Here is a 12,203-nt window from a genome sequence, read left to right as displayed (position 1 = left end):
TCTTAGTGGAGACAATGCACTTTAGGTGAGGGGTATACATTTAACCTCAGATAGTTACTCTGAGGTTAAAACTACCCAGGCCTTGTAAAAAATACACCTTTTTCTGCAGTGAAGCTATAGCCTTAACACATATTAGAAATGAGAGGTGATTCTGTAAAATGCATGAAGCTATCACTTATCAAGATGCCCCAAAATAAGAAGACTTCTTGTAATGGGACTCAGGGAAATTGGGAGGACGTTTCTGTAAGGGTTTTCTTTTCTTTATTTCTCTTTAGTTATTTTGTTTTTTCGTGGGAGAAGGAGCTGGTGTTGGGCAGCTCAAAAGCTTTTTGCTCTAGTATCCTTTCAGCTAATGGGAGCTGTGTGTGATTACTTAGCATTCATGCAAATACAGTTCTGATCACTAACTGCTGTCCTGCAACAGTGTGTGTTTGCCACAAATGGTACAGAGGAAACATGCTTCCTTGGGCTTTCTGGTCTCTTTTTCCTTTAGCAATGCACGTGCAGTGTCCTCAGCCTGGCACCACCAGTCTAGAAGTTAAAAATGGAGTGACCCACGACACTAGTCCTATGGATTTAAGCAAGGTGAGATGCTATGTGTGGCTGTGTCAGTCAAGGTAAATACAAGAAATGTGGATAATTTGATGGGGCCAGATGTTTCTAGAGCTCAGCATGCTGGGTGAGGAGCCTGCTTGAAAAAACTGGCCATAAATTTCGTAATGGGGGCAAAGTAGAGATTGGTGACATTTTTTAGCCAAAACTTTTTTTGGCTAAAAAATACAGATTTGGGTTGTCTCAAACCTTTTGTGTATTTGTGTTGAATTTGCTGAAATGCTTCAGTTGGGGAAAAAATGGTAAAAAAAATCATATTGTTTGGTTTTAACATTTTCTGACTGATTCATTTTGATTGGAAACAACTTTTCCTTTTGAATTTTACCTCAGTTCCATTAAAAAAAAATACCCTCGCCCCAAAAATGAAATAAAAAGTTTCTTTCAGGTTGAACAAAATATTTCATGTGACCCGAAACAATTATTTGCCCCAGATTTTTTTCTAGTTTGGCCAGCAAACCAAAAAATTAATTATTTGCACAGGCCTAGTGCTGAGTGCTTTGACAGACGTCCTTATTTAGGTGCCTAAATGGGAGCTGAGCATTTTTGAAAGTCAGATCCTAATTGTGGATACTGAGAACTTGAAAATCTGTTCATGAGTTCTTATAACTTGGTTTGGCCCTTGGGTTGGGCCGTATTGCCTTAACCATTTGTCCACTGAGATCAACCATTGACATGTGATGCTTATTCCGTATGGGAGGTTATACTGGAAAAACTATATAGATTTAAATTCACTGGTTGTTAGAGCCGGGCGAAGTTTTTTTGAAACATAGTAAATTTGCCCCAAAAATACATTTTTCCAGGTGGTGATGCTCTTCACAAATTTGGGTTGAATTTGACAAATAGTTTCAACAGAAACAAAAAAAAAAATTTTTTTTTAAAGTCAAAATACCCCAAAATGTCCCAAAAGAAAAGTACCCCAAAGACATTTCATTGTGGGTTGAACAAAACATTTTGGTTGACCCAAAATGAAATGAAACAATCAGTTTCAGATCAACCAAAACGTTTTCTTGGACCGAAACGAATTTTTTTCTTCCGTTTTTTCTATGTTTCATTAAAAAATATAAAAAACGTTCAGGTTTTGATTGGAACTGAACTGAATTTTGTTTCAGATTTTTTTGGTTTGCCTCCCCTCCTCACCCAGAACATAATATCAAATATTAGCTCATCTCTTCTCCTTAGATTATACAGAAAAAACTTTCCCATGTAAAAGTCCTAAGGCACCTTTATGACAGTACAACTGCATCCATGCTACGGTTGTATCGATTTAACAATTTCAGTAGAAAATCACCCCTCCAACCAGAATAATTAAACCGCTATAACACCTGTGTAGAGAGCAGGCATCGAAGGTGCAGTTGTGGATCTGGAGGCGTGACTCCTAATTGTCTGAAAATTATTTCTTCATAACTAGGCGGAGCTTCATTTTATGAAGAAAATTCCCACCGGAGCAGAAGCTTCCAACGTTCTAGTGGGAGAGTTGGATTTCCTCCTTCGTCCCGTGGTGGCGTTCGTGCGTCTGACGCCAGCCGTCCTTCTCTCAGGCATGACGGAAGTGCCGATCCCAACAAGGTAAGGGTGTTAAAAAACACTTTATCTTTTTTTAAAAAAAATTAAAAAATGTTTAAACATTAAATTAAATTATGTATATATATTCAAATCAGATTAAAAAAATTCTGTGGAAAGTCCCAGTAAACTCAGGCCAGCTTTTCTCTTATGCCTTTTATCAGCTCAATACACAGGTATGGGTTCCGAAGAACTCCACCCAGTGGGTGAAGTGACGTTTTTACAGAAGCAATACACTTAAAGGGAGAGCTTTTCAGAGGCTTTAATGTGCCTAACTCCCATTGCAAGTCCATGAGCATTGCATGCTAACTCCCGTTGAAGCTAATTTACTGTGCGGATCCCATTGGAAACTTCAGGTGGTTTCTTTTTGCTCTTTACTACCATTTAATAAAAGCATTTTTTTCTCTGTTTTCTGTGGCCAGGTTCCTATTTATCTTGTTGGGACCAGAAGGGAAAGCACATCAGTACCATGAGATTGGCAGGTCAATGGCCACTCTCATGACAGATGAGGTACGGTATGGCACAAGTGACAATTTCAGCTCTTCTCCTTTGCATTTCTTTGTTTTCTGCCCTCTTCTAAATCATTCTCTCTTCCAGACCAGGATTTAAGGGCATGTACTGTTTGTTTCCAGGCTGATAAGATGAAGAATGAGATCAGGATGGGTGTGTAACACTAGAGAAGTTTGTTCTCTTCCCCACGGCAGCCGAAATCCACATTTGCAAAATAGCTCAGCCTCCATTTAGGCATCAAAATAAGCACCCGGCTTTTCAACAAGTCTGCATAATGGCCCTGATTGTGGGTGACAAATAGGCTGTCTGAAAATTTTCCATTGAAACTGTTTTTTGACGGAAGGTTGAGTTTAATTTCAGCAAAACAAAATGTTTTGCAAAAAGTGTGTTCTATGGAAAATTCTGAGATTTTGTTGTTAAACTGAATATCTGAAAGTTGAAATATTTTAGTTAAAAGCTGAAATATAACAGCCATATTCTGAAATATTTTGACTCTGAAAGGCCACCCCAATGCCTTATGGGACTTGTAGTTCAAGCACCTCAGGCTCCGATTCTCCTCTATGTGCTGGGTTCCTCAGGCAGACTACATCTCCCATGATGCACCATGGACAGTGACTGTCCAAGAGCGAGGCCATGGTGCATCATGGGAGATGTAGTCTGACCAGAGACCCTGGCTTTTACGGGACAATGGGAGCATGAGGTCACCAAACTGTAATTCCCATGAGGCAAATCAGTGGCATTTCAGAATCAAAATATTTTTTATTTTTTATTTTTCACTGAGCTATTGAAATTTTCTCTGGGAATAAACCTCATTCTCTGGCCAGCTCTAGTCAACTAGCACCTGACAGTCTGGCCCATTATTGTTATCTTTTTGTTATTACTCAAGCGAGGCAGTGCAATCTAGTGGATAAAGCACTCAACTGGGATTCAGGAGAACTGTTTTTAGTTCCCTGCTCGGTCTCTGACCTGCTGTACAACATGGAATCATAGGGTTAGAAGGGACTGCAAGGGTCATCTAGTTTAACCCCCTAAAGGGCAGGCCATGCCATCTTTCTGTGCCTTGGTTTCCCCTTCCTAAGCTAAGCATGCCTAAACCTTACTCTCTTATTTGTAGATTTTCCATGACGTTGCTTATAAAGCCAAAGACCGTGGTGACCTTGTAGCTGGTATTGATGAGTTCCTGGATCAGGTGACAGTATTGCCTCCTGGAGAATGGGATCCGTCGATTAGAATTGAACCACCGAAAAATGTACCTTCCCAGGTAGGTAACATTTTTCACTTCCAGAATGAGAGAGAGACTATAATGGCTGACGGGGATGTATGAGCAGGAACTGTACACGAGACCCCTGTGAAACAGTGTGTCATACTGGACAGAGCACAGGATGGAACTTGAGACCTGGGTTTTATTCATGGCTTGGCAACTGTCACCCACGCTTGTGGCAAGTCACTTCCCCTCTCTCTGCCTCAGTTTCCCCATCTCTAAAATGGGTATCATAGCTAAGGTTATGAATTAATCATGAGTATTTTTAGTAAACAAAAAATCACAGCCTGTGACTTGTCCATGACTTATACCATAAATATCCTTCATTGAATCTTGGGGGGGTCGCTGCCAGGAAGGAGCACACAGCACCATCTGCATGGGGGAGCCCCTGGGGGCCCACTGCCAGGGGTAGCCAGTGGCTGCTCTAGCCACCACCGTGAGGGGAGCCCCCCGGGGGACCAGCAGCTGCTGTGGTTGTCACCAGAGGGATAAAGTCCCAGGACCAGCCGCTGCTCCGGCCGCCCTGGGACCACTGCCGGGAGCCATCAAGCTGTGGCTGCTTTGGCCGCCCCGGGACTGCTGCTCAGGTGGTTGCTCAGGTGGTCCCCGGGGCCAGCTGCTTGGGCAGCCCTGGGGTCAGCCACACTGGCTGCTGCAGAAGTCACGGAGGTTGTGGAAGTCAAGCCCTAATCAGAGCACTTTACTAGCTCACACAGGGGTTGTGAGGATACATACATCAAAGACTGTGAAACATGTAGATACTACAGTAATGTTGGCCATATAAGTACTTAGATAGCAGAGATGGCCAGGCTGAATTTCAAAGAGAGGGGCTGGTGGAACACTGTTCTGTGTGAAAGACCCTCAGCTCTGGATCCAGCTGAGTCCGTCCAGTCCAAAATAAACTGGGTGTGTTCATCTTTTGTGCCTGGTGAAAAGTGTATCTGTTAGTACAACCTTCAAAGGCAGGTAGGGGTTGATCTGTGCAGCGGGAGTTCGGGGCTGTTTAATTCTACTAAGCACGGAAGAGTGTCTTGCAATCAGATACCTGGGATCTAGAGGTGAACACCACGAAGATCTCGCTCTTGTGTTTCTGTTTTAACAGGACAAGAGGAAGATGCCAGGTGTCCCTAATGGCACTGCTTGCCATACTGAGCCAGAACAGCACAGTGGACCCGAACTTGAACGAACAGGAAGGTTAGTGGGACCAGATTTAACATTCATCTGCCTCTCCTTAAAGTTCACCCTAGACCTTTGCAAGTAATGGATTTTTTTGTTTTTGGTTGGCTGTCACCTGTCTTTTTGTTGTGTTTGTACAGCACCTTGCGCAACAGGGGCTCTGACATGCTAAGATAATACAAATAAATAATAATAATTTTATTATTTACACTTACCTCCTGTGTAAAGCACTTTAAGATCTGATGGAAAGCATTGGAATGAGGCATCATTTCATTATGAATAGTGTCAGAGCAAGGTGTAGGGTGACTTGCAACATAGAGAATTTACAAGACACCATTGCTTGTCTCTTGTTTAAAAAAGAAAATCTGCCATTGTTGGCTCCGATAGGGGGAAAAATATCATTTTCTTTTCTTTTTTTGCAGGCTCTTTGGTGGTTTGATCATGGATGTGAAACGAAAAGCTCCTTGGTTCTGGAGTGACTTCAGGGACGCTCTGAGCTTGCAATGCTTGGCGTCTTTCCTCTTCCTATACTGTGCCTGCATGTCCCCCGTGATTACCTTTGGGGGGCTGCTTGGGGAAGCAACCGATGGACAAATAGTAAGAATTTTTTTTTCTAATTCATAAGGTATGATTCCCAGGAGAACAAGCTACATCAGAGAACACCAAGAGCAATAGGCATTGAATTTCACTGCTGCTAATATGTTTTGAGTTCTATTGACTTGCCTTCTGCTAGTTGAGCCTTTAGGGGGCAGGTTTTCTCCACAGCCAAGCAGTCTAGGAATTAAATTTTTTAAAAAATGAAAGCTGAGATTCTGGTGTGATCACTTGATTCCAGGAGCTGGGGCTTTAAGAAACCCCACCAAATGTCACGAGGCTCGTGATAAACTCATGAGAGTTGGCAACACTGACTGATTTCATGGAACTATATTAATTCACATCCGCAAAGCCTCTGCCCCATGGAATTCCATGGCGTGTGCTGCATATGCTTCGGGCGTGCTAATAAAGTGTAGCTCTCAATGTTACATTTTCAAAGCTGTTATTCCATGGGGCAGCCCTCTCAGTTTGGATAGGTGAATAACACTAACCTGGCAGAGTGATTGCTTTTTAAAATTAAGATCCTGCCGTAGGTAGGATGGGAGACATAGATGGAAGGTGATGGGTGTTTGTGTAAAAGTCTCAGGGTACATCTACACTTATTTGGAGCTGGAGGTGTAGATTCTAGCTGGAGGTGGTATATCCGTGCTAGCGCCATTTGGGCTAGTGTGCTAAAAATCGAGTGTAGCTGTTGAAATAGGAGGGGCAGCAGGGGCTAGCCACTGTGAGCATGAGGCCAAAGTGTCTAGTAATTTGATTTCCCATTGTGCTGCGTCACACAACTCCTCATCTTGTCTTTGCCAGTGTTACTATCTCCCCACACCCCCGCAGGTTGTGTATTTATGTAAAGGTTGGCAAGAGTGTGCCATGAGCCCACACCACTTTCATTCAGCCCTGTGCATGTGCTCTTTTATATGGCAGCATTTTGCAGTCATGGTCTGGAGTCCAGAACCCCCAAAATGGCATCAAATCTTAAGGAAGGAAGAGGCATTTGCAGATTTTATTCACTAAATCCAATGCATTGCAATCCATAAACAATACTCATCCCTAGCTCTTATCTGGCACTTTTCATCAGTAGCTCTCAAAGCGCTTTACAAAAGAGGGCGTTATCATTATCTCCATTGTACAGATGGGAAAACTGAGGCAGCATATTTAGTTCCATCCAAAGGAATATAGGACTGGGAAGGAACTGCTTGGTCACCGACTAAAGTCCCTTAGTACTACACCCATATGCTTATTGCTGTTTGGTCATATAAAATGCAAGCAAAGAGATGCAAACTGGGATTTTCAAACCAACTAAGGGATTTGGGTGTCAGATTCACATTAAGAATCTAGCCAGATGTTAGTGTCTTTTGCAAATAATCACATGAATTCTCCATTAAGGTCCTGTACAGCACTCTGGCAGCATACACTCAGCTTAAAATGGTGTGAATATTGTTTACGCCCACCCTTATGCACTGACAGAACAGTGTAAAGTGGATTAAGTGTAAATGAGATTCAGACCCAATATGTATAAAACTTAAAGATGGAAGAATATTTATCTGTTGCCTGCTTGTTTGTTTTTAACTTCAGAGTGCAATAGAATCCTTATTTGGTGCCTCGATGACTGGAGTTGTGTACTCTCTGTTCGCTGGACAACCCCTCACTATCCTAGGAAGCACTGGACCGGTGTTGGTGTTTGAAAAGATTTTATTCAAGTTCTGCAAGTAAGGCCGTGTGCGCTTTAGAATGTACAGAATTGATGCATATGGGCCAGGTGGCAGATTAAAAGAACAACAGGGAAAATATGTATTAAAAAAAAAAAAGCAATTGTAAGATTCAGTTTTATTTCCTCCTTGCAAATAAAACATTGCTGCTTTCATGAGTGATGGTGTAAGACTGGAATAGTTTGAGTAGATTTAATAAAAACCGGAACGGTGAACGATACACTGACTTTCATCAGCCATGAATGTGTTGCTTGTATGCTTAAAGTTACGCATATTCTCAAGTTCCTAGCCCCCATCCCCAAATGCTTGTCTCCTCCACTTCTTATGTCCTGTCTTTTAGGTCTGGATCCTGGAAACACTTATGCACATGCTTAACTTTAAGCACATAACTATTAGAGCTGATGGAAAAGTGTCCCCCTGATTTTGGGGTAGAAATTTGAAAATCGAAATTTGAAAATCGAAAAAGTGAAATATTTTTTTGCCTGAAATATTTTGGTTTCCAAGCATTTAGTTTTTCTGCAGAAAGGAGACACTTTCATCAAAAAAAATAATTCATTGGGAATTCAGTTTTTTTATCAATGAAAAAAATTTTTTTTGGATGGAAAATTTCCTACCAGCCATTGTAACTAGTCCCATTGAATTTAAGGATTATACATTCTTAATGTTATGCATGTATGTGTTTGAAGACTGTAAGGGCAAGGACTGAAATTTTAATACAGATGTGTACCGTGCCTGGCTTAATTGGGCCGTTGCTAGGCTGATTAATAATGATAATAATAATAATAGATTTGAGCTGTTCTCTGCCTGGTCTATACCCTGGATTGATGGTAGTTCGCCTGAAGAGCAGTGTTGCATTTAATTGGTCCTCATAAGAGTCTTAATGAATGAATAAAATCCTTCCCAATTTCCTGTGCCATTCACTGTGCACCTGCTGGCTTATTCTGACCTTTGGCGCTTGCAGAGACTACTCGCTCTCCTACCTTTCCCTGAGAACCAGCATTGGACTGTGGACCGCTTTCCTGTGCATCGTCCTTGTGGCAACAGACTCCAGCTCCCTCGTACGCTACATCACTCGCTTTACTGAAGAAGCATTTGCTTCTCTGATCTGTATCATTTTCATCTACGAAGCTCTAGAGAAACTGATTAAGCTAGGGGCAACCTACCCCGTCCACATGCACAGCCAGCTCGACCACCTTACCTTCTACTAGTGAGTTAATCTTTTTTTCCCCCCCCCTTTTCTAAAGCTGCTATTGTCAAACAGGACAGTAAGATGCTGATTCAGCAAAGTATGCGCCTAAGACCATCCCGATTTAGCAAAACACTTAAGCACATGTTTAATTCCCTTTGGCGTCAGCAGGATTACAGCACCTTGCTGAAGAAGAGTGGGTTTAAACACGTGCTTAGAGGAAGGTGATCTACCACAGTGGTTTTCACCCTTTTTGATAACAGGGACCAGCTTGTTGCCTTCCTAAGCTCTGTCAGGGAGATCTCGGGGACTGGATTGGTCCATGGTTAAGAACATAACAACGGCCATACTGGGTCAGACCAAAGGTCCATCTAGCCCAGTATCAGAAGCCAATGCAGGTAATCATCAAGTGATCCATTCCCTGTCGCCCATTCCCAGTTTCTGGCAAACGGAGGCTAGGGACACTAACCCTGCCCATCATGGCTAATAGCCATTGATGGACCTGTCCTCTATGAATTTATCTAGTTCTTTTTTGAACCCTGTTATAGTCTTGGCCTTCACAACATCCAGTGGCAAGGAGTTCCACAGGTTGACTCTGCTTTGTGTGAAAAAATACTTCCTTTTTGTTTGTTTTAAACCTGCTGTCTATTAATTTCATTTGGTGGCCCCTAGTCCTTGTGTTATGAGAAGAAGTAAGTAACACTTCCTTATTTACTTTCTTCACACCAGTCATGATTTTATAGACCTCTATCTTATCCCCCCTTAGTCGTCTCTTTTCCGAGCTGAAAAGTCCCAGTCTTATTAAACTCTCCTCATACGGAAGCCATTCCATACCCCAATCATTTTTTTTTGCCCTTTTCTGAACCTTTTCCAGTTCCAATATATCTTTTTTGAGATGATGCAACCACATCTGCATACAGTATTCAAGATGTGGGCGTACCACGGATTTATTTAGAGGCGGTATGATTTTTTTTGTCTTATCATCTACCCTTCTTAATGATTCCCAACATTCTGTTTGCTTTTTGACTGCCACTGCACATTGAGTGGATGTTTTCAGAAAACTATCCACAATGACTCCAAGAGCTCTTTCTTGAGTGGTAACAGCTAATTTAGACCCCATCATTTTGTATGTATAGTTGGGATTATGTTTTCATTAATGTGCATTACTTTGCATTTATCAGCATTGAATTTCATCTGCCATTTTGTTGCCTGTTCACTCCATTTTGAGAGATCCTTTTGTAGCTCTTCGCAGTCTGCCTGGGACTTAACTGTCTTGAGTACTTTTGTATCATCTGCAAATTTTGCCACCTCATTGTTTTTACCCCTTTCTCCAGATCATTTATGAATATGTTAAATAGGGCTGGGCCTAGTACAGACCCTGGGGGACACCACTATTTACCTCTCTCCATTCTGAAACCTGACCATTTATTCCTACCCTTTGTTTCCTATCTTTTAACCAGTTACCAATGCATGAGAGGACCTTCCCTCTTATCTCATGACTGCTTATTTTGCTTCAGAGCCTTTGGTTAGGGAACTTGTCAAAGGCTTTCTAAAAATCTAAATGCACTATATCCACTGGATACCCCTTGTCCACATGTTTACTGACCCCCTCAAAGAATTCTAGTAGATTGGCGAGGCATGATTTCCCTTTGAAAAACCATGTTGACTATTCCCCAACAAATTATGTTCATCTATGTGTCTGACAATTTTGTTCTTTACTATAGTTTCAACCAGTTTGCCCAGTACTGAAGTCAGGCCTACTGGCCTGTAATTGCCAGGATCACCTCTGGAGCCCTTTTTAAAAATTAGCGTCACATTAGCTATCCTCCAGTCATTTGATACAGAAGCTGATTTAAATGATAGGTTACAAATGACAGTAGTTCTGCAATTTCACATTTGAGTTCCTTCAGAACTCTTTGGTGATTCTCATCTGGTCCTGGTGACTTATTACTGTTTAATAAAAACTAGAATCTAGTGGAAAGGACAATGGGCTAGGGTTCCTGAGACCCAACTTTAGTTGCCATCTATTCCTTAATAGCTCCCCGTGTGGACATTCTTATTCCAGAATCCACTTTGGAAGTGGATTAAGAACATTCCAGAACAAGTGTCCACACATGGTGTTATTCAGGAATAGCTATTCTGCTTTGAAGACACATCCTGCCTTTTTCTGGAATAGCTGTCGACAAGCCCTCTGCATCAGGCTTTCTGTGTGACCCTGGGCAAATCACTTAATGTGCCTGTAAGAATTCTTTTCTGTCTCACGGGGGAGTTGGGAGGATCAAATCTACCAGTGATTGTAAGATGCTCAGATATGATGGTGAAGGCCATAGAAGTGTCAGGAGTCAAATTTAAGCACACGCTGAAGTGCTTTGCTGAATCGGATCTTAATGCAGGGACTAAGCTTCTTGAACTCCAGCTAACGTAATTTGTGACTGTTTAGTGGTAAAGCACAGAGATGTGCCACAAAGATGTGGGAACTTTTGAACAGGGAATCCATCAACACCTAGAAATCACTGGCATTTTGCTATGTACTTCGAGAACATTCCAATCTAGTGGTTCGGGCACTGGGCAGGGAGTCAGGACATCTGCGTTCAGGAGCCCTTGAACAAGTCCCTTCACTGCTTTCTGCCTCAGTTTCCCCATCTGCACAGTGTGGATAATGGTACATATTTTGCTTTGGAGGTGCTGGTTGTGCCTCTGTAACTGAGGCTGACCTCAATTTTGCTCTTAAATCTCTTTGGTTTTGTGCTTAATCTGAAGAATACAGCATATTCTCCCCCAAAATTAAAAGCTAAGTATAATTTTTGCGCAACGAGCCTCTGTTATCGCTGAGGAGTTCCCCTCTTCTGATACTTTAACCCGAATGTGTTTTCTTTGCTCTTAGCTGTAAGTGTGCCGCTCCTGACAATCCCAGCAATCAAACCCTGCAGTTCTGGAGTGACAGGAAGATTGTCCCTTCTGCGATTGAGTGGGGAAACCTCACTGTCAGCGTAAGTGCATGGGCCTCTGTGCTCTTATCTGTGGTATATTACAGATCTAGGGTGACCAGATGTCCAGATTTTATAGGGACAATCCTGATATTTGGGGCTTTGTTTTCTGTAGGTGCCTGTTACCTCTCACCCTCTGTCCTGATTTTTCACACTTGCAGTCTGGTCTCCTTATACAGATCAAAATGGAGCAGAAGGGCATCATGGTCAAAATAACCATCATGTCACACTCCTGCTAATGTTAGCGCGGCCTTTTCATGCTTCTAATTGTTACTTAAGGCCCCTAAGTTATCCCAGGCCTCAAATTGTAGTAGAACTTCTGTAACAGAAATAATGCAGTTCAGATTCTTGTGAGTTTAAGATTAGGGCTGGCCAGGAAACAGGAATTCTGTTTTGCAAAAAATGTCAAAGTTTCAGCCCTTGTTTTCACTGCGATGTGCAATGAAACGGAAACCTTTTCACCATTTCCTGTGAATACAAGAGGAGAGAGAGAGAGGCTAAAGCCTGCCCTGAATAGCTTGGTGGTTAGAGCACTCACCTGGCCTATGGGAGACTTGTTCTACCTGATATGGAGGAGAGACTTGAAACTGGATCTCCAGGTGAGCGTCATA

The 12,203-nt window shown here is 42.2% G+C and overlaps 1 protein-coding gene across 2 annotated transcripts in view; it reads left to right on the top strand.

The window, feature by feature from the left end:
• Positions 1-12,203, top strand: part of SLC4A8 (solute carrier family 4 member 8) — a 68,131-nt gene that overhangs the window by 39,257 nt on the left and 16,671 nt on the right. For both annotated transcript variants that reach the window (XM_030554545.1, XM_030554546.1), the window contains exons 7-15: positions 494-585; positions 2,021-2,178; positions 2,595-2,682; positions 3,797-3,943; positions 5,046-5,137; positions 5,542-5,716; positions 7,286-7,419; positions 8,381-8,626; positions 11,490-11,595. In XM_030554545.1, coding sequence (XP_030410405.1) covers positions 494-585; positions 2,021-2,178; positions 2,595-2,682; positions 3,797-3,943; positions 5,046-5,137; positions 5,542-5,716; positions 7,286-7,419; positions 8,381-8,626; positions 11,490-11,595 — 1,238 coding nt within the window. The remainder of the gene's footprint in view (positions 1-493; positions 586-2,020; positions 2,179-2,594; positions 2,683-3,796; positions 3,944-5,045; positions 5,138-5,541; positions 5,717-7,285; positions 7,420-8,380; positions 8,627-11,489; positions 11,596-12,203) is intronic.

Source organism: Gopherus evgoodei, chromosome 3 (assembly GCF_007399415.2).
Source record: "Gopherus evgoodei ecotype Sinaloan lineage chromosome 3, rGopEvg1_v1.p, whole genome shotgun sequence".
NCBI lineage: Eukaryota > Metazoa > Chordata > Testudines > Testudinidae > Gopherus > Gopherus evgoodei.
The sequence above is the reverse complement of the archived record's forward strand: the minus strand, read 5'-3'. Positions and strand labels throughout refer to the sequence as shown.